The following is a 22,659-nucleotide window of genomic DNA, read 5'->3' as shown; positions in this document are numbered from 1 at the left end:
TGATACACAAAACAAAAACCACGAGGAAAAACTCTAGTATAAGAAGTTTTAAAAATCATTAAAACAAATTAAACGGTAAGTTTGCACAATTGTACCAATCACGGGTATCGAAATTCTATTTTCAGCGTTGAGCTACCAGAAGCTAAAGAAATAAAGAACTAACTTGTTAAGCGAAAGAAGACGTTATGCGATAAACAGAAGGTTTCTCTTATTAAAAGTTTAAAATACATTTTTTGTAATGTAAAGCAACCTTATCATTGAAAATCAGCTGCGCTATTGCCAAGTTAAAACACTATTAACATTGTTTGTACAAACACACACACAAAATACAGTTGTGTTCATCGCATTCTTTTATTGTCAGTATATGAATGAATTTTGGTCAAACGTTTGTTAAAGACTGAAGGTTTGGTTTGTAACAAAGTTACACGAGAGTTATCAGCGCTAGTCGTCCTTAATTTATCTGTTTAAAACTAGGGGGAAATGCAGCTAGTCATCACCACCCACCGCCAACTCTCGTGCTACTCTTTTACTAACTAATAGTGGGATTGACCGTAACATTATAACGCCCCCGCAACTGAAAGGGCGAGCATGTTTGGTGTGACGGGTAAAGGACAATAGGAAAAGATACAAACCATGTGTAATAGAAAATAGCAATATAAAAATTCCAAGGCTATTAATTTTTTTGTTTTGTTTTTATACATAGTAAATGATCAGATCATGTGGCGTTCCAATCATACAGTTCTCCATTAGCCTCTACTCTTACAAAAAACAAAAGGTTTAAAACGTGCCTTTTGTCTCGAATAGGCTGCTAAATCAACACGAGGGCTCTTGAAGTAAGTTAATTATTTACATTTTCGAGGGCCTAGCGCCGTAAGGCGTGCGCTTCGTACTCTGAGGGTCGCGGGTTCGCGCCCGAGTCGCGCCAAACATGCTCGCCCTCCCAGCCGTGGGGGCGTTATAATGTTACGGTCAATCCCACTATTCGTTGGTAAAAGAGTAGCCCAAGAGTTGGCGGTGGGTGGTGATGACTAGCTGCCTTCCCTCTAGTCTTACACTGCTAAATTAGGGACGGCTAGCACAGATAGCCCTCGAGTAGCTTTGTGCGAAATTCCAAAACAAACAAATACATTTTCGATTTTGTTTCTGCTATATTCTCTTCTTTTACAACATAGCATCAGATATTTCGAAAACAATAAATGCTATTTTCGGATTTCCGTTTTTGTATATAATAGCCATGGTCTTTAAAACTGGGCAAATTTACATATCGTGGAAACACCGTCAAACTCTTATTACAACCTTCTAGTTGAACACAAAACAAACGTAGGAAGTTGCAATCCCTTAATGTACACCTCCAGTCATAAATGTTGCACGCATAATAAATAAAGCAGGAATAAGTAACTACTTTGTATTTACTGTTTTAACACTATAACCTTACCTAAAGGTGATTTAAACATGTGAAAATTGGAACACGTGTTCCTCGCGAACATCCCCATAGCTTGAATTAAAAACTTCGCAACTTTTCTGTAATGTTAACGAGGTACGTACAATTAATTTTAATCAATGTCTTCTTTAGTAATAATTAGATTCATAATAAGACAAAATTTTAAAGATTTTTGAGTTAAAAAGATACTAAAGCTGTGGAAGAGTATAATATCAACAAATGTGTTAATTTTATGCTAATATTGGCTTTAATGGTTATCGTGTTAATAAATTGGTGACCCCACTGAAACCCGCGCTTTGAAAATATGGCCGTTGAGACAGAAGTGAGTCATTTATATACAAAATGAGGTTAAATTTATTATTTTAAGCTAATTTTGAAAAACGTGATTTTTGAGATATGGGGGCGCTCTTTTAGGGTCAGTGGTACCTTAAACAATAGAAAACGCTTACGAGACTTCGAAAAACTTCATAATATCAAAATGTACTAAAAAAAAGTGATTTTTATATGTTCTTTTTTCATATCTTAAAACTGGACATGTTGACTTATGTAACCATAAGTTTCGTACTTATTTTACACTCAGTGTAGCTAGGTGGTTAAGGCACTCAACTCGTAATCTGAGGGTGGCGGGTTCGAAACACCGTCACACCCAACATGCTCGCCCTTTCAGCCGTGGGGGCGTTATAATGTGACGGTCAATCCCACTATTGGTTGGTAAAAAAGTAGCTTAAGAGTTGGCGGTTGGTGGTAATGATTAGTTACCTTTCTTCTAGTCTTACCCTATTAAATTAAAGACAGCTAGTGCAGATAACCCTCGTGTAGCTTTGCGCGAAATTCATACCATTCAGTGCAGGAAAACATTGTTCATTTTTAAAATGTCATACCAGCCACTCAACACTACTGACAGCTAACTCTTAGATTATTCTTTTACCCACGAATAGTGGAATTGGCTGTCACATTAAAACACCCTCATGACTGAAAGGGCGAGCACGTTCGTTGACGCCGATTTGAATCTGCGACCCACACATTGCGACTTGTACACCCTGATAATCAGGCCATGACAGACCATAATCTGTATAGAAAGTCTGCTAATTATAACACACATAGGTCAGATTTTGACAACGTGTTCGAACAGGCTATCCAAAAATCCGAATTTAACTAAACGTTTATGTAAAAACTTTGGTAGAATAAAGTCATTAAACTTTACGGTTATTTTAATAGAACCTTTCCATCAGAAGTTGCTTTTGGTTGATACAATAGAGTAATTCCCGTCTTAAAAAATAAATACTCAATATTTCTTTTCTCGTACTTCTTGGAATCCTGGCATTTCGCCCTATTATGTATGCACTTTTCATGTCATAATGATACTACTGTTGTAATGGGTGTATGATATTTACAAAGGTCTAATTTCTTTCCGAGTCTTATGCCAGAGCAGGTTTAGCTGTTCCTTCCTTTACATTCCAATGTCTAGACGCCCTCTGTCTTCCAACGTTCATTCTTCCTTCTGAGTCTTGACAGCATAATTAGTCTTCAGTATTTTTTTCATCCCTCAAGTTCCAACATTTGAACATCTCCGTTGTATTCTTTATTCACGAAGACCGTGAGCATTAGAACAAGAGAAGGAATAAATTAACCTTTCTCTTCCCGACATAAATTTCGATTACTTTAACATTTCCCTAAATTGCGTTTTGTTTCCAAGCTAGAAATTCGTGTGATTTTGTCATTAAATTTATTATTTGGGTCCCCATTAGATCAAAATAGATCCAAACTATCGCTATACTATAAAATCTTTCTGAGGGGGCATGAATCCTACCTTGAGTCTACAGAATGAAGACGATCTTTCAAGAAGCTTCATGAAGTTTCAATCGTGCTTTCACTCCACTCATAGTTTGTTTCTTACGAATTTGTGAACTTTCCAGCTATTCAACTTTTTTTTCCTGTGCTTAAAACCTTAAAATAGTCCATTTTTAGACTATTGTAAAATAGTCCATGTAAAGTATTTCTCGAATGCAACATAAAATCTATATACGTATATATTACATGTTTAACATCAAATGGCCCGGCATGGCCAAGCGCGTTAAGGCGTGCGACTCGTAATCTGAGGGTCGCGGGTTCGCATCCCCGTCGCGCCAAACATGCTCGCTCTTTCAGCCATGGGGGCGTTATAATGTGACGGTCAATCCCACTATTCGTTGGCAAAAGAGTAGCCCAAGAGTTGGCGGTGGGTGGTGATGACTAGCTGCCTTCCCTCTGGTCTTACACTACTAAATTAGGGACGGCTAGCACAGATAGCCCTCGAGTAACTTTGTGCAAAATTCAAAAACGAACATTAACATCAAAATGAACATTTTAATGTTTAACAAACACATTTAGAGGAAACTAATTATACCAGGGCCCAGCATGACCAGGTGGTTAGGCCGTTCGACTCGTAATCCGAGGGTCGCGTGTTCGAATCCCTGTCACACCAAACATGCTCGCTCTTTCAGCTGTGGGGGCGTTATAATGTGACGGTTATTCGTCAGTAAAAGAGTAGCCCAAGAGTTGGCGATGAGTGGTGATGGCAAGCTGTCTTTCCTCTAGTCTTACACTGCTAAATTAGGGACGGCTAGCGCAGATAGCCCTCGTGTAGCTTTGAGCGAAAATTCAAAACAAACAAACCAATTACACTAAATTTAGTTCTATTGTGACAATGTTTGTTTCCAAAACTTAAGCTGCTGTTGTGACAGAATACTGCGGTTCATTTTGAAGAAACAAAAACTTACAAATACATCAGGAGAAGCTGAATTAAAATCACGGTAAGCCGATTACAAGAAAGTCAAATACAGTGATGTAATACATAGAAGACAATAAATACTGCCTGAAAATTCTGGCATTTTAAGATTTTTAGTGAAGAACATGTTTTATTGAAAAAGTTGCAATAGATCCAGGGAGTTTATTCAAAAGGAAAAATCCCAGATTTTAGTGGCTTATTTTTTATAAGTTTGGAATCGAAACCAGTACTTCCAAATAGGCCTCGTATGACAGTGTGTTTAAACCGTTTGACTTGCAATATGCGAATCTGTGATCGAATCCCCGTCGTCGAACATACATTACAGTTGTGTGGACGTTATGAAGTATATTCAATCCCATTGTTTGTTAATAGAAGAATAGCCTAAAAGCTAGTGGTGGGTGGTATTGACTATATGCACTCCCCTTAGTCTATAACTGCTAAATTAGGGACAGCTGGTACAGATAGTCTTTAAGTAACTTTACACGAAATACACTAGATCAACTATTCCTTATTCGCACATCGGTAAGCTTGAGGGCTTATAGTACAGAAAATTCGGAACCCGATTCCTGCAGTGAGAACAGTGCAAACAGCCCACTCTACAGCTATGTGTTTTAAAAAACAAACAAACTAACTACAGGGTGTTTGAAAAGTTTGGAACCACAGGCACTTCAATAAATTTCACAGAATGTGTTCCACGTGACGCCCTTCTAATTCGAAACAAGTTTGAGACGGTGTTTTCATTCTATTTAAACACTACAAGGTATGTTCGTGACACTGTCGAGTACCCCACACTCGTCGTAAATTTCTTGTTTCAGATGTTCAGTGTCCCTGATCATCTCTGTACAAGTACGTGCCTTGAGAAAGAAATCCATGAAAGCCAAGTCCGGAGGTCCTACGATTCGTTCCTGGAAACCACATCTGCTAATCCAATGTACTGGGAAGGTGTCATTCAACCATGTGCCATTCAAATTAAGAAATGTTGCAAATTACCTGTAGTTCGAAAGTTTTCGGACACCCTATGGACCTACGAGAGAGTTGAAACGGCCGTGAAGCGGCAGTATCTTTACAAAATTATGTTTTTTATGCACCACTTGAGGAAAAGCTGCATATTCCTCTTTATTATGTTGCTTAACTGGCTTTAAGTCTCCAAGTGGATCAGCAGTAAATTTATGGACTCACAACACAAATATCTGAGATTCCATTCCTCGTGGTGTGTAGTATCGCGCTAAAACAAACAAAAACAAAATGACTTTTAAAAACGTATCAAAGTGAATTAAGTATAATTTCAGGCACTTTTTAAGCACGTTTTTATCTTGTTTCACAGGTTACATTTGTCGTAACAAAGCGGTCGGCAAAAGAAGTAATATAAATAGTTTCAGCTTATAAGCGTTTCATTGTTGCCTTCTATCAGATGACCCCCCCGCTGGTACAGCGGTATGTCTATGGACTTACAAGGCTAAAATCAGGGATTCGATTCCCGGTGGTGAGCTCAGCAAATACACAAACACATTCTATCAGATGACGGTAGCAAAGAAATCATTTTTTAACTACTTCCAGCAGACAACACTTATAGATTTTGAGTGACTGCAAAGCTAAGCCAAGGGGTGAGAAATAAAAAAGAACAAACAGTTGGCGAGTGTGGACTATTGGTTAGCGTTCTAGGTTACAGATCGAAAGGTCCAAGGTTCGAGCCCGTAATATACCAAACATATGTGCCCATAGCTTATTATAAACAACCAATTAATCACGCTATTCTTTTAAAAGGTGGAGCCTTTTACTGACTGGCTGTTCTACCTCTATTAGCAGTTAAAAATTAGGAGTGCTGCGCTTGAACCTTGGAGTTTCTGTTTGTTCGTTGTGAAGCGCAAAACTACACAATAGATCATTTATATTGTGTTCACCCCGGGTATCAAAACTTTGTTGTAAATTTTAAAACTCTCATACTTACCAACTTACCGCTGAAACACCATAAGACTAGAATATCTGGCTTAGTCGTTGAGGCTTAGCCAATGAATCTTAATTAGAAACCACTGAATACACCAAATAATAACTATGAATAGTGCATGCAGTCATTCAACCAGTATGTTTTTAAAGATTGGACTCACACTCAATCCACGAATTTCCAAACTATACATTATAGCTGATAAGAAAATAATATACTTTTTATATTATAGATTAAAGTGCTCACAGTTTTATATTTTGTTGTATAATACAGTAATTTTTTTTTTTACAAATTATCTGTAAATGTACTTCATTTTGTTTGTTACATAAAATGTAGTTTATGTATTTAGAGACATAACATATAACACGTGGATAATTTTAAACAAAAAACATAAAACATATAGGAGTTCTGCGTCACTCTGAGGATATAAGATGGTACCAGAATATGTTTATATTACTTTCTCTAAGACAGCCTTTACTTATAAAAAAAAATAATTTACTGAAAACAAATTAAAATTAATTAAGTTTTAAATATATTCAAGATATCATTACTTCCATCTGTATTACTTTCCACATATGAAAGTCGTATTTTGTACTAAACAAGGAGTTACACTTGGAAGAGTTAAACAAACTGTGAAAGCATTCCTTTTTTATTATAATTGTTATTAAACCAGCAGCAAAAATATTTATATTTTTCTTTGCTTTAAACTAGTTCAGACCAGAGACTCAGACTATTCAACTCTCTAAGAATGCATTTTCCTAGTATATTCTTTGCGCAAACTTATTGATAAGTAGAGGGCGAGAAGTCCCCTCTTTTATTGCACGCACGAGTACAAGAATAGGTATTGCGGCCTGGCATGGTCAGGTGGTTAAGGCGGTCGATTCTTAATCTGTGGGTCGCGGCTTCGAATCCCCGTCACACCAAACACGCTCACCCTTTCAGCAGTAGGGGCGTTATAATGTAATGGTCGATCCCACTATTCGTTGGTAAAAGAGTAGCCCAAAATTTGGCGGTGGGTGGTAATGACTAGCTGCCTTCCCTCTAGTCTTACACTGCTAAATTAGGGACAGCTAGCGCAGATAACCCTCGCCTATCTTTGTAAGAAATTAAAAAGGAACAAACAAACAAGCTAGCGCAATTGAAGGATGCTTGCGTCTAAACGTTAGATTCTTAAGACACTATTGCTTCACCACATTATTCAATGCCTTGCGTTTCAGCTACTGAAAGCACTTCAACTGAATTAGTTTTCTACTATTCTCGATTATCATGTTTTTGTGAAGACATATTTTCACCTTCATTGAAAAAATCTTGTGTTGTTATAAAGACTAACAGCACAAATTATACAAGGAAAACAACAACATATTTACAAAAATAGAAAGTTTATTAGAAGTTTTGGTATGGTTTTTTGTTCTGAATTTCGCGCAAAGCTACACGAGGGCTATCTGTGCTAGCCGTCCCTATTTAAGCAGTGTAAGACTAGAGAGAAGGCAGCTAGTCATCACCACCCCTCGCCAACTCTTGGGTTACTCTTTTACCAACGAATAATGGAATTGACCGTTACATTATAATGCCCCCACGACTCAAAAAGCGATCATGTTTGCTGCCACTTATTTGAAGTTAAGCATAAGGCTACATAATGGGCTATCTGTGCTCTGCCAACCACAGGTATCGAAATCTGGTTTCTAGAGCTGTAAGTCCGCAGACTGTGCCAGTAGTGGTTATGTATAAAGTTAATTACCCGAGAAGTTTAGACGTACCAGTTGACTAACATTATATTTTTGCAAAGTTTTTAATCTTTATAAAATCTATAGGCAACATGAAGTACGAATAAGACTGTGATAATTCTAAATGCGCGTGCACTCAAGCAGTACTGCTGTTTGGAAAACTGCCAAATTTTTAATTTTTTGAAACAACGGTGTCAAGAAGCTCGGGGAAAGTTTTATTGGTCATTTTTATGCTAGAAACACATGTGGCCGCGTAAGAAAACAGAGTGCTCTTAACAACGTACTATGGCCCGGCATGGCCAAGCGTATTAAGGAGTGCGATTCGTAATCTGAGGGTCGCGGGTTCGCATCCCCGTCGCGCCAAACATGCTCGCCCTTTCAGCCGTGGGGGCGTTATAATTTAACGGTCAATTCCACTATTCGTAGGTAAAAGAGTAGCCCAAGAGTTGGCGGTGGGTGGTGATGACTAGCTGCCTTCCCTCTGGTCTTACACTGCTAAATTAGGGACGGCTAGCACAGATAGCCCTCAAGTAGCTTTGTACGAAATTCAAAAACAAACAATAACAAATTTCTAAATCACTCTCGTGACTAGTTTGAAAAATGAAGTAGATAAGATGTTCAAAACACAACAAAATTTTTGTATACATAATTGTATTTAAAGCACTCTGTGTTGTTTTTGTTTTCAACCCGGGTTCAAATTAGAATAACCAAAGTTGAAAGTTAAAAATATTAAATATCTCAGTTAGCACTACTTTTTTTCATTAAAAAGAACACGTGGTGTTTGTTCTTAAATTTATCCTGTTTTTTTGGCCATAACTCATGAAAAGCTTTAGAAGCTATTGTAATAATAGTCAGTTTTTTCATGTTCTGAAAATGACCGCTCATCTTAATATCTAAATATGCATGCGCGCAGTTTATTTCAACGGTTTGAACTGTACTTTCAGTTACATTTTGTACAACAACGTATTAAAAGCTTATCAAAGCTCAGGCCGTTAAATATCATTATGCTTGTTTTGAATTTCGTGCACAGCTACACGAGGACCATCTGCTCTAGCCATCCCTAATTTTGCAGTGTAAAACTAGAGGGAGAGCAAGCTAGTCATCACCATCCACCGCCAACTCTTGGACTACTCTTTTACCAACATAAGGATAGGATTGATCGTAACATTATAACGTCCCCACCGCTGAAAGGGCGAGCATGTTTGGTGTGACGGTGATTCGAATTCACGACCCTCAGATTGCGAGTCAAGCACTCTACCCACTTGGCCTTGCCGGGCCCAAATAACATTGTTTTCCATTCGTAATGGAAATGTTATCGGGCAAGTTCGATAAGGTTGATGGAAACAGATTTGATCTCTGTTTTGGTGCAAAACTAATACTTGGCTATTTGCTGTGATCGTCGCGAATGAATCCCGGTGTTTAGCGTTTAAGTCCGTAAACTCACCGCTGTACCACTGGGTAATAAACCAAATAAACCTATTTAAACTTCACTTCCTTGAAAGAAAAACTATTAAAAGGAAAACTTTAGTTCGTTAGTTGCCTTTGTGTTTCTTGACAGAATGTGTTTTCGCTTTCTTTTAATGTCAAGGCTAAGGCAGGCTGACGAGAACTTGCTTATAATAATTACCAGCGCTCAGCGAGAGTTGGCAAGTCTGGCTTTTATTAAGAATTGTTCACAGAGTTGTTAACTTGTCCTTGATTAAAACCAATGAACAGGGAACAACCGCTTTCTGAATTTTAAACACGATAATTATAATAAAAGGGGCCTTATTATTATTATATAAAAAGGGTCTTTCACTGATAAATGTAAGGTTACTCATTGCGAGGCTCTAGCAGCGTGTATGCAGAAAACTATTAGCAACCATTATCATTGGGTTTTTCCGTTTTGCAAGGGAAGTTGAAAAGAAAAGGTTAGCCTCTATATTGCTGTCTTTCAAATCAAGCTGTTAATCTATTCACAGATAAATAGGATGCTTACGTGTTTAAACATTTACATATCACTATTTGTTTTTCAACTAAAATATTATTGCAGTTTGACTCCAGTCCAAATGATGTTACGAAATTCATTATCTTTAAGAGCATACACGCATATACAAAAAAAAATAAACATTGAATTGTTCTAAAAGGTACTATGTAAACTGATAGTAACAATTATTCTGCAAAGGCTATATCAAACTTGCCTATCCAAATAGGTTAAGTTAGGTTCGTTTGTTTGTAGTTAAGAGCAAAGCTGCACAATGCCTGTCTGTGCTCTGCCCACCAGGGGTATCGAAACCCGGTTTATAACGGAACGGCAATAGGGTCACAATCTTCCCGTTTTGCCACTGGGGGCGTTAGTTTTAATATAGTGCTAGCATACACTTCAGTGGATAATAGCTACTTTAGGTTTCTTAAAAACTTATTAAACTTCTTAGAAATAAGATAAAAATACCCTAAAACTGCTTGAACTCCTTTGGTTCTTCTGGGTAGTTATTTTATCAAATCTTGGATGTAGACTGGATTCTTCTTGCATGGAGAATCCATCGTAATTATTGTTTTCTAAATTACATAATTGAACTAGTATCTGTGTGGGCCGGTTAGAGACAGTCGACTCGTACTTTGAGGGTGCGAATCCCTGTCACACCAAACATGCTCGTTCTTTCAGCCGTGGGGGCGTTATAATGTAACGATCAATCCCACTATTCGCTGACAAAAGAGCACTATTTTCGCGCGAAATTCAAAAGAGACAGACATCTGCGGAAATTGTGGCAAGCATTAATCCTCATATTCCCGACTTGTTTTATATGGATTTCAAATACTGCACCATATTGAGTAACTTTATGTTTCATCTTACAACATTCATAGCAAAAGACTGACCAAACAAATTAATTTCTGAATAAAATATATAATTGACCCCAGTAGTAGTTAGGGGAATTATTTACAATATTAATAGAGTCTTTTCTTTTTAATTTGTGGGCTGAGCAGATAGCCCTTTGTGGCTTTGCTATACGAAAAACACACACACACACTTTTTAATTTTACTCTTTGACTTCTACTAGAAACCAACAAAGTTACAGAAGTGGGTATATAAGTGATGTATGGGTCCCATTGGCGGGTGTTTGTGTTTTTTCATATAGCAAAGCCACATCGGGCTATCTGCTGAGTCCACCAAGGGGAAATGGAGCCCCTGATTTCAGCGTTGTTTGTTTGTTTGTTTTGAATTTCGCGCAAAGCTACTTGAGGGCTATCTGCGTTAGCCGTCCCTAATTTAGCAGTGTAAAACTATAGGGAAGGCAGCTAGTCATCACCACCCACCGCCAACTCTTGGGCTACTCTTTTACCAACGAATAGTGGGATTGACCGTCACATTATAACGCCCCTACGGCTAAAAAGGCAAGCATGTTTGGTGTGACGGAGATTTGGACCCGTGACCCTCAAGTTACGAGTCCGTACCAGAACTCTTAATTCTGATAATCAAATCAAATATAATTTGAAATTACAATACGTGTTCATCATAACTGAACAAATTGATTGTCGCAGGCTATTATGTACTCTCCCCCTTACTGGCTCAGCGGTAAGCAAGAAGGCTTATAATACTAAAATTCGAAGTTTGATATCTGCAATGACCACAGCGCAGATAGCTCATTATATAACTTTTCACTTGATATCAAACTTCTAAGACGCTGCAAAGTTATTTTGAAATATTAATACATTATTTGTTGTTGTTTTCAATTAAGCACAAAGCTCCACAATGGACTATCTGTGCTCTACCCGGATCGAAACCCGGATTTTAGCGTTGTAAGTCCTCAGACATTCCGCTGAGTCACTGGGGGCAATACATTAGTTAATGACCTTCAAGAGCTATTCATTTTCCTAGTCACCGTCGCACCAAACATGCTCGCTCTTTTTAGCCATGGGGGTGTTATAATGCTACGCTCAATCCCACTATTCGTTGGTAAAAGAGTAGCCACAGAGTTGGCGGTGGGTGGTGATGACTAGCTGCCTTCCCTCTAGTCTTAACCCTGCTAAATTAGGGACGGCCAGCGCAGATAGACATCGTGTAGATTTGCGCGAAATTCAAAACAAACCTTTTCCTAGAGCAGTAGGAGGAAGAGGTCGAGTGTACCTGACCCTCTTGGGTATACACATAAATATACCCAAACACCAGTGAGAGTGAGTGGTTCTTAAACTGGGTTCAATCGAACCCTAGAGGCTCGGTGAGTCACTCTCAGGAGTTCGGCGGAGATCAAGACACACATATTATGTGTGTGTCCGTTCCATTCATCCCACTCGTTTGATTCGTGACGTCATGATCCACTTGGTCATCATTGGCTGCTGCTGATTACGTCACGTCACTTGGCCTTAATATCTGTGCTGCAGGGAAATTCCTGCGCTTAGCAGTCGACTTGTGACTGTAGTAATTGTGCGTCATTTGTGATTTTTTCCCTAATCTTTCAATCCCTTCATACTAACTATGTCGAGCAAAAATAGAAAGTGGTCGGACGAATACGTACAATATGGATTCACGTGTATAACGGAACATGATGGGAGTCAGCGTCCTCAATGCATGATTTGCAATGCCAAGTTGAGCAATTCTAGTCTAGCACCGGCAAAACTAAGAGAACACTCCCTAAAGCTGCATGGAGATGGGAAATACAAGAACACAACGCTTGCTGAATTCAAGGTAAAGAGAGCCAGGTTCGATGAAAAGGCTGCTTTGCCTGTTCTCGGCTTTGTACCCATCGACAAACTGATCCTCACAGCATCGTACGAAGTTGCGTACTTTATCACAAAGCAGGGCAAACCACACACCACTGGTGAAGCACTCGTAAAACCAGCTGCGTTGAAGATGGCGAATATCATGCTGAGAAAAGCTGCTGAAAATAAGTTATCCCAAATGCCTCTTTCAAATGACACCATCAGCAGCAGAATAGATTACATGAATTTTGAATTTGAAAAAATCATATTTTATTTTTCTAATTACAAAAGGGTTCAGTGAATGCAAGTACGAAACTTTCATGGTTTAGTACTTCCAACAAGATTAATAACCACTCTCCTAGAGAATTAACTGTTACTGAAAAATAATAACATTAACATTTTTAATGAAATAGTAGTAATATGTCCAAGTGATTGTTTTTCACTCGTGATAGCAGTGTTTTGAAATGAATGTGAACCTCGACACTTGGGATTGTTCAGAAAATATAATAACTGTAATTAAATACAATATTATAAAGAATTTATAAGTAAAATCTTTGCATATTTATGCTCTAAAATATTCGAATTTGTTTCATAGTTTTTGGTGTCGTTTGATAGTTCTGGATGACGCATTCTTTAATATTGTATCTCGTGTGCGTGTCTACAGTTTAGTGATCAGTTTGGTAAAGCTGTATAATAACGGTTGGTGTTTATGAAACTATGTTTAATAAGTGATGGTTGATGGTTTCATTCTTTGTTTGAATTTAATGAAAAGCTACTCGATGGTTACCTGTGCTAGCAACCCCTAAGTTTAAGTGATAGACTAAAACGAAGACAACTAGTCATCACCACCCACCGCCAACTCTTGGGCTACTCTTTACTAACAAATAGTGAGATTGACTCTAGCATTAAACGCCTCCAAACTGTAAGGTGAGCACTTTTAAAGAATTGAAGACTTCAGTTGAGTGACTTAACCCCCAAGTCATGCCAAACCTCAGTGAGTCATGACACAAGCGTTTAGGCATCTAGTACTGATAACCAGCTGGATTAACAAAGTTGCTCCCCAGCAGCATAGCGACATGTTTGCGGACTCACACCGCTAGAAAACAGGTTTTGATACCCGTGATTAGCAGAGCACAGAGAGCCCATTGTGTGCTCTTGTGCTTAATTTCAAACAAATAAACAAACCAATGAAGTTAAAAAGTTTTATTGTGATCTATTCAACAAAAATACTCAACACAAGTTCTTAGTGTTGGTGTATTATTTGGATGTTTCCACGACAGCTAGAACTTAGATTTCGTAAAGTATTGATGTAGTGTTATTTTGTTAATGTTGTTCTGTGTAACTTACTTTACAGTTATTTCTCTTTTGTTTATTTTCTTTGTTTGTTTATTTTCTTTGTTTGTTTATTTTCTTTGTTTGTTTTCTTTGTTATTGTTTTGTTTTTCATGTGATTTTTCCTGTTTTGTTTCTTTTTTTTAACGTTTCATTTTCTTTCAAGTTTTCTAACACAATTTATCGCGCGTCCTAAACCTAACCTATTACCAACTGTAGCTTGAGCGAACAATAAACAAGTTTAAAACTACTAAATTACGTTATGTTTTGGGTAAGCCAATAAGAATTCAAAAAGAGACGGAAAATGTAAGAACGTAATATATCTGTAAAAATTTTAAAACTCCACAGAAATAATTAAACATTGAAAAAAATATGCATAACACTACGATACAAACTTTATCGATTTGCAATATTAGTTTTACAGGTAATCCTTTATTTTTACGAATATAGAAAAGCGCTTAGCGTTGTAATCCCTTCATAAAAGGTTTATCTAGTTTACTTAAAATTCGTAAGTTTGTGTTCAATTTCCCTTCTATTTATATTACTGAATAATAGTTAGTTTGAGAAAATCTTATTTCGTTCATTGCCAGCAACTTTCAGGGTACTAATTCAAAATATTTTTCTAAAACAACTGAAACTTGACATTGAAAAATGCCATATATTATATAACTTACCATGTAAAAAAAACCCAACTTCATAACAACTTAATTCGAAAATTTGAAAATCAAGTTTTTAATGATCCTTTGGTTCATATATAGTGTTTGTTCTTAATAACAAACAAATAAACCAGTTGTTCACAGCTAAAAAAACAAAACAAATACATTTAACCTAGTTAAAGGTAATATTTGGGATTTTACTGCTTTCCTCTGCCGGATTTTTTTTTCTAGTCTATTAAATACAGCTTTATTATTGTTTCGCAAATTATTTCCCCAGTTGCGTGAACAATAGCAGAAACGTTACAGAACAGCCATGACTAAGGGAATTAAAAGTCATTTAAATACTTGTTAGGTTTGCGAACAAATATATATTTATTAACACTGATTTCTTCAGAGATACATTCATTAAAACATGCTTACAATGATGTTAGGCCTCACATTAAAGAACCATTTTATTACTGTACTTTTACGATTCTTTTATCTAAACGACCTTCTTAGTAACCTTGAGTGTTAGCTAACAGTATAATCGTGCGTAAATCCTACTTAATTGCATTATCTCTTAGTGACGTAACTGATTTAAGAATCGAGATGCCCCTGGACGCCTACCGCTCGGTTTGCAAGATTATAAGGGAATTTCCCAGTCCATACAATTAATATCCTTTCTTCAGATCGTTTCTACACCTTTGTAAGATATTAACGTTTGTTGGCAAGTGAAGAGATCCGAATTAAAAAAAAAAACAGCGAGGAAAAGAAACGAAGAAGATATTTGTACTCTTTCTTTGTGAACTTAACTCATGAAAGCCTTCTCTTGGTGCAATTATTATGTTATAGCGCACAAGCTGAGCTTTAGTGGCAAGCAGACTAATTCTTTGATGGGCAGAAGATTTACAACACATAGGTCTAAAGTCTGCTGGAATCCCAAAACAAACAACGTAACAGATAATCATTAAAACTCGGCTTGTGTTAACAACGAAAAAAAGAAGGCTTACGTCATCTAGGAAGATTAGAATACTGATTTAAATTACTTATGTAGATTATTTTCTGTCGTACTTTCTGAGATTTGAAAGTTTCCTCTACGTTAATATTTTCACAACTGAATAGTTTGGTTTTATTATTATTATTATTATTATTGAAAGAAACAAAGCTTTTATTAGTGTGTTTTTTATGTTTTGTAACTATACAAAAATAAAATATTTTCTTGCAATTAAAAACTCAAATACAGTTAGGCTTAGACACTCGAACAGAAACAAAAGTTAAATATCAAGTGTGTTCCTTTGATTGGTTGGTTGATTTAGTGTTTTATGGCACAAAGTAGCTGGACTATCTGCGCCAAACATCCGGCAAAAAGTGTGTTCCTTTGACTCGTCTTGTGTTGAAATGTGATTACATGACTTACCCAATGGATCAGAAATAAGTTTATGGACGACAAACGCTAAAATTCATAATGAAATTACTTGCAGCAAACAGAGTGCAGATAACCTATTGTATAAAAAATGTAACAACAATTAATACATAGACTGTTTCAGAAGTAGGCCATAAAGTTAATAATGTCGACGTTATGTTATTACTCATAGCAGTTTAATGAACATTAGGACTAACTTTTTTAAGACAGTTTTATGTGGTTACTAGCATTATAAACAGTTGTATGTGGTTCTTAATGGGAAAGTTACACAGAATACTTTACAAAGTTGCAAAAGTGTCAAACGCATTGTAGTTTTAAAACGTTCATTTATGTCATTCGTTCAATAAATACGAATTTCAAACTTCACTTGGAATACTACATTTGTTTTGATTCATTGTTCCATAAACTGTGAACTACAGGCTTAACAAGTCAATTCAATGGCCGAGGAACACTAGTTCGGAATATGATCACATGTTGCCTTTATATTCATGTAGGTTGCCTTACAATGTAATGAATTCAATCCTGCGTTTATGAAGATTACAAGAAATAGGCCGGGTATTATTCAGTCAATTATCAAAGTGGTGCGTCTTGCGGCCAATAAATTATTGCATTGTGTATAATTAACAGGAATTATATTTTAGCAATATTATAACTTACTTAGTTCGGACTGTGCTCACCCAAACTATCACATAGTTTCAGCAGATATGCTGTACTAGATTCTTACTTCAAATTGTCAGACAATTCGTTAAAAAACTCTTTGTTCCTTTTGAATTCCGCTCAAAACTAGACGAGGACTATCTGCGTTATCCACCTCTTATTTAGCGGTGTAAGACCAGAGGAAAAGCAGCTAGTCATCACCACCCACTATTAACTTTTACCAACGAATAGTGGGACTGAGTGTAACATTATTATGCCCCTACGGCTTAAAGGGCGAACATGTTTGATGTGATGAGGATTCGAACCTGGAACCCACAGATTACCAGTCGAGTGTCTTAACAACCTGGCCATGCCGGGCCTTAATTGTGTTTCTTACACTCTTTGTTTTATTCTTTCCACTAAAGTTATAAAAATTTATTTGATTGAAAAGCAAACTTAACTTTGGCGTTTTTTTTTCTTCTCAAATTTGGAACACTGGTATATCTTTACAGTCTACAACTAGGTGTCAACTGTGGTCTACACATAAGCCATTTGTGGAAAGTTATTTGACCAAACGTTTTGCCCACACCTATACACACACACAAGAATAAAACAAACAGAAAACACGCGAGCTATCGATCTAGCTATTTTACTACTGCATCACCTAAGAGTATACGTGGATCATTTTAAGTTTTTGTCATTCGGATTAAAGACAGATAATTTAGAGTAGCAAAATTGTAAAGTGAAAGAATGCGCAAATACAGTAAGTATTGGTTAGGCCAAGAAAACCAGATTATCAGTTTCTAGCTCAGGTATTTAAAAGAATCACACCAATGAACGGTTATTATTCATATTCCTTTGTCAACTTTAAAGCACAATGAAATTTTCCTAATTAAAGAGTGTTTAGCGTCATGTAATATTAACTTAAACCAGTGAGTTTCAATGATCATGCTTGTTACGGCCGTACCGATAGCATACGAATGATGACAAGAAACTGTTCATCTGTATTCCATAGCGTTACTATAAAGGACGTTTTCAACACTTCATTTTAGAGAGGAGAAACTCGCAACATTTATTTTACAGAACCTGGTTGGTTCTGTAAAGTAAAGGTCTGTTCCGAATAATATGATTGCGATCGTAAAGCTGATATTAGTTTACTATTGAGTGTCACTTTCTTACTTGATGTAGTGATATTAGTTTACTATTGAGTGTCACTTTCTTACTTGATGTAGTGATATTAGTTTACTATTGAGTGTCACTTTCTTACTTGATGTAGTGATATTAGTTTACTATTGAGTGTCACTTTCTTACTTGATGTAGTGATATTAGTTTACTATTGAGTGTCACTTTCTTACTTGATGTAGTTTGTTGGTGTCTTTTGACAAAAAGTCATATCTAATAAAAAACACTTTAGGTGTGAAAAAAGTATAGCCAAAAAAAAAAACAAACAAGGATTCAGCTTGCGACTCAAAGAAATGACATCAAACTTGACAGCCTAACTGGTAGCTACACGTATAACATTGATTAGACGTTTACAGTAAATATTAATTTATGAGTGAACTAGGCCTTGTATTTCTTTTACTCCCCGTCAACCCCAAGTTGAACAAAAAATGAGGCTTAGCGAATTAATAATTACTGTAAAACAAATATAAATACTATAAGTGTATCAACATGTTTTGTCGTCAAGTCTGTTTTCTTATAGTAAAGCCACATAGGGCTATCTGCTGAGTTCATCGAGGAAAATCGAACCCCTGATTTTAGCGTTCTAAATCCGAAAACTTACCGCTATCTCAACGGGAGACAGCTAATAAAGGAAAAAAAATATTATACATTAATTTACTTCAATCTGCCTAACCGAACTTCAAATGCCGCGACTATTGAGGATTCCCTCTTGTTTAACAAGGAAGTGATAAATGTTCTGTAAACTTTGAAATTCTTCTGTCATTTTAGCACTGTTCAGAAACAGTTATTACACGTATAATCAAGCCGATACCCTTCCCCTCGGTGGACTCTGCAGATAGCCCGATGTGACTTTGCTACAAAGAAAACACATACACCTTTCCCTTTCGGTTCGGATGGCCAGATTGTTAAAGCACTTGACTCATAATCTGAAAGCCGCAGGTTCGAATCCCCGTCACATCAAATATACTCGCCCTTTCAGCCGTGGGGGAGTTATAATGTTATAGTCAACCCCACTATTCGTTGGTAAAAAAGTAGGCCACGAGTTAGCGGTGGGCGGTGATGACTAGCTACCTTCTCTCTAGTCTTACACTGCTAAATTAGTAACGGCTAGCGCAGATAGCCCTCGTGTAGCTTTACACGAAATTCAAAACAATCTTTCTCTTTCAAATTTTTGTCAGTAAAACTTATATGTATATCTAATAAAAACTAAAACAAAACTCCAATGATCCACAGAGGAGTTTAGGTGAATTTTTGCATACTTCCATTTATACAAATTAGTATATACCCAAAAGTCAAGCACACAAGCAAGTGGTGTAGCTACATAAAGATGTAATTGGGTTTGTATTGTTTTTGAATTTTGCGCAAAGCTACACGAGGGCTATCTGCGCTAGTCATCCCTAATTTAGCAGTGCAAAACAAGAGGGAAGGTAGCTAGTCATCACCACCCACCGCCAACTCTTGTGCTACTATTTTTCCAACGAATAGTGGGATTCACTGTAATAGTATAACACCCCCATGGCTAAAAGGAGCGAGCATGTTTGGTGTGAGGGGGATCAGAATCCGCGAGCCTCGGATTAAGAGTCGAATGCCTTATTCACCTTACCATGCCGGGCCCGAGTAATTGGGACCCCACATGTAATTTCCTATAATTGTAGTAACGATTTGGGTTCCGTTTAGGTGTGGGCACCTCTCGCAGTTGTATCACTGACTCAAACACACTTTTTCAACAATCGAAGTTTAACCATTTATTTTATATTTGAACGAAGTATACACGTTCTACTAATATGAGGCTAAGATACTTTGTGTTCGTATTAATATTTATCGCTAATATATTTTTTAAAACACTCGCCAACTGTTCAATAATATATTTACTCAGATTTTAACGTGAGACATGAATAGTGACATTGGAATAGTTTTTTCATAAAAATAAAAAAATGGCATGTTTTTAAAGTAAACTATGTATACAGATAACTAAGTATATGATACGTACATTGTAAAGTTTTGCTTACAACGGTAAGGAACAGTTCTCAGTAAGCTGATATAGTAACAGAGAACTACAGTTTTGAAAAGTCCAAAACTACAATTTTACACATAAAAACACGTATATCTATGTGATGCTAAATCACAGAGTAACCTTTTAAACGATATGCAGAATAAACTAAACTACATAATAACCTCAAACTCTTTAAACGTAACCAGTATAACTTCATTTCTACTGTTTAACAAATTACAACAATCTATGATAATACATTTAATATTTTTCATACAAACACATTCCTTCGATTACTCAAGTACATTGCCCAAGATGACTTCCCCCACATCCTCACCTGAGAAGTCTAATAACAGTATAACACCTGGAGGATCACCTGCTAATTAGTGATTAGCAGTTTCCTGTTCTGTTGTTTGAAAGCTAGATAACAAAGAGATAATTGACAAATTCGCTGATCTTCTTCAGAACCGAAAAAAGTCTTTTTGTGTGCCAAGCTGTTCCGCCATATTGATTTTCCTGAACTTTAGAATTACCGAAATTTACATATTTTCTCTGAAAGGAAAACATAATTCTAAAACTAGTGGACACGTATCCTAACAAGATTTTGTTGGTGCTTTTAGGGCAGAACGATGTTTAAGGCATAATTAGTTTAACGAAACAATTAGTAGGGAGCTAATGATAATATATTAAACTTCATGTAAGACAGTATAGAATACCTTTGCCACTTAAGCCCAGACTTAAAGGGTTTATTTTGAAATCAATGCAAAGCTTATTTTTAGAAAGAAATGAAACATTTTAAATGGTAAAAAGAACCAGCAGAGAAACCAGTGGATTCACTAGTTACTTAAAAGATTCAGGACTCGATTCGCGGGAAGTGTCGGCGTTTCAGTATGATATCGATCATGGCGTTCTGTTATGAATTTTCCATGACATCGACTGAGAATTCGAGACACTTTCAAATAAAACCGGTACAAGAATCCCGTGTGACAATGCGTAACGACTCCTAATTTCGTATAATTATTTTACAACACTCAGAAAACAGTTTCAGATTTGTTTCAGTTCTACCAGATTCAGATAAAAAGTGAATGAAATGCACTCATTACACACCAGAAAATTCTAGAGTCACGCTGTACGCCGGTATTTATGATATGAGATTACACTGCGTTCTTGATGCAACATAGTATGACGCAGGCTGCCCTCTATGTGCATTGTACTTTGGGCTCGTTTAAACCTTTAAAAATATTTCAAATCTTTATTTTAAGCAAACAAATCTATTGTGTTAATTTAAAAGTTTGATACAGCTTGGCTGACCCTGCAGTCAGCCACTTCTTAGATCTACTTTAAAGTATTAAAATCGATAACATAGCTAGAATACATATAAAAGGAAAAACATTATAATTTAACAGAGATGTTGGAACACTAAAAGCCTAACTTTTGCAAAGTGAATAGGAAAATAATTAAAGTCGTGAAAACGTGTACGTGGCTTCTCTTTAGTCTCTCCACTCCATTACGGTCTGTTGATTTTTGGGGTGCAACTAGGTCGAGATTCTGGTGTGTTATGGCATGAGCTTTCATATCTGGACTTCTACAAGGACTAATGGTCTTATAAGGCTCAGCTTCTGGATACGTTGTTAATTCCTACTTAAGGAAGAAAATCAAAAGTTTAATTTACTTTTAAAATTTTGAGTTTCTATGCTTATGATGGCTAGTCAGTGTTGATTTGGTAAGTTTTGTATACTCAAAACCTACCAAACAAAACTTTTCGAAAGTGTTACTCAATGTTAACAGGTAGTTAATGTTATCACAAACTTTAACAACGCAAAGTAAGATTACAAAATATAATAAAATATGATCATTTTCTCATAGTTGTAAATAAGTATCTTATTATTATGACTGCACTATATACAATAAAAAGATAAAGTTATTTACAATATTATCCTCTTTACCTGTTCACATTATTAAATACTTCAGTGTTATTCTGCTTGGTTCTTACTTTGTGTTATGATAGAAGTGCTAACAATAAACTGGTAACAGGAATAAAGGAAGTAATGAAACACGAAAATAACTAAGCTTCATTCAACATACTTTATTTCACCCTGACTGTTGATGGGATTTGAACCAATGTTCTGTAGGTAGAGTAGATAAGTTGTGGAAAAAGATACCACTGTTTTGTGGTATCACACTACTCTGAAATATATTAAGACGTAGTTCTGATACATGCTTATCTACCACGAGTTTATATCAGATATGATTGTCTCGTGACTTGCAATTTGCATGATCAAAATCGGTGTAATATTAGGTACTGAAACGTCTGTAGACGTGCTAATCAACATAATATTTGTGACGGAGTTACAAGCATTACCACGTAAAATTCAGCTTTGTTAGTTTCCAGATATATCGGCTGGATGCAAGTGTCAGGCCATGTAGAATAAAACTAAACGATAAAGCTGGCAAGCTCAAGAGAAGATTCCATATTGAACTTCTTTATACTAGTACGTTAATAAAGCAGCGAGGATGAAGGGCCTTTGTCAACACTGAGAAGCAAGGTAACGTACATTGTCGTTAAAAAAAAAAATGTGGAGAGCAAATGGAAATATACACCACCAGAAGGCTATTTTTAACACCAGTTGCTTTTTCCAATGATTTCTCCAGAATTTGCACCCCTTGGCCTCGGCTTGGTCGAGTTGTGTAGGAATACACCACAAGGTCAGTTGTTGGTGTGACTTTTGCAAGTGTCGCTTAGTGCTCAACTCAGTTTCTTATAGCGTCACAGGGAATTGATGACAAGCTGTCTTACCTCTCGTCTTTCATTGATAAATTAGGGGCGACTAATTCAGAGAGCCCTCGTGTAGTTTTACGTTGAATTCAAAACAATTCAAAGTTTTGCAAGTAAAGTGCTATTTTATGTAC

General features: G+C 36.5%; 1 protein-coding gene across 2 annotated transcripts in view; it reads right to left on the bottom strand.

Annotated features, from left to right (window-relative positions):
• Window positions 1-19,478: 19,478 nt before the first annotated feature.
• Window positions 19,479-22,659, bottom strand: part of LOC143223501 (DBH-like monooxygenase protein 1 homolog) — a 44,689-nt gene continuing 41,508 nt past the window's right edge. For both annotated transcript variants that reach the window (XM_076451568.1, XM_076451569.1), the window contains one exon: window positions 19,479-21,387. In XM_076451568.1, coding sequence (XP_076307683.1) covers window positions 21,169-21,387 — 219 coding nt within the window. In that variant the 3' untranslated portion in view covers window positions 19,479-21,168. The remainder of the gene's footprint in view (window positions 21,388-22,659) is intronic.

The sequence above is a fragment of the Tachypleus tridentatus genome, chromosome 8 (genome assembly GCF_004210375.1).
Source record: "Tachypleus tridentatus isolate NWPU-2018 chromosome 8, ASM421037v1, whole genome shotgun sequence".
Classification (NCBI taxonomy): domain Eukaryota; kingdom Metazoa; phylum Arthropoda; class Merostomata; order Xiphosura; family Limulidae; genus Tachypleus; species Tachypleus tridentatus.
Note: the sequence above shows the minus strand (reverse complement) of the source record. Positions and strands in the feature narration are given on the sequence as shown.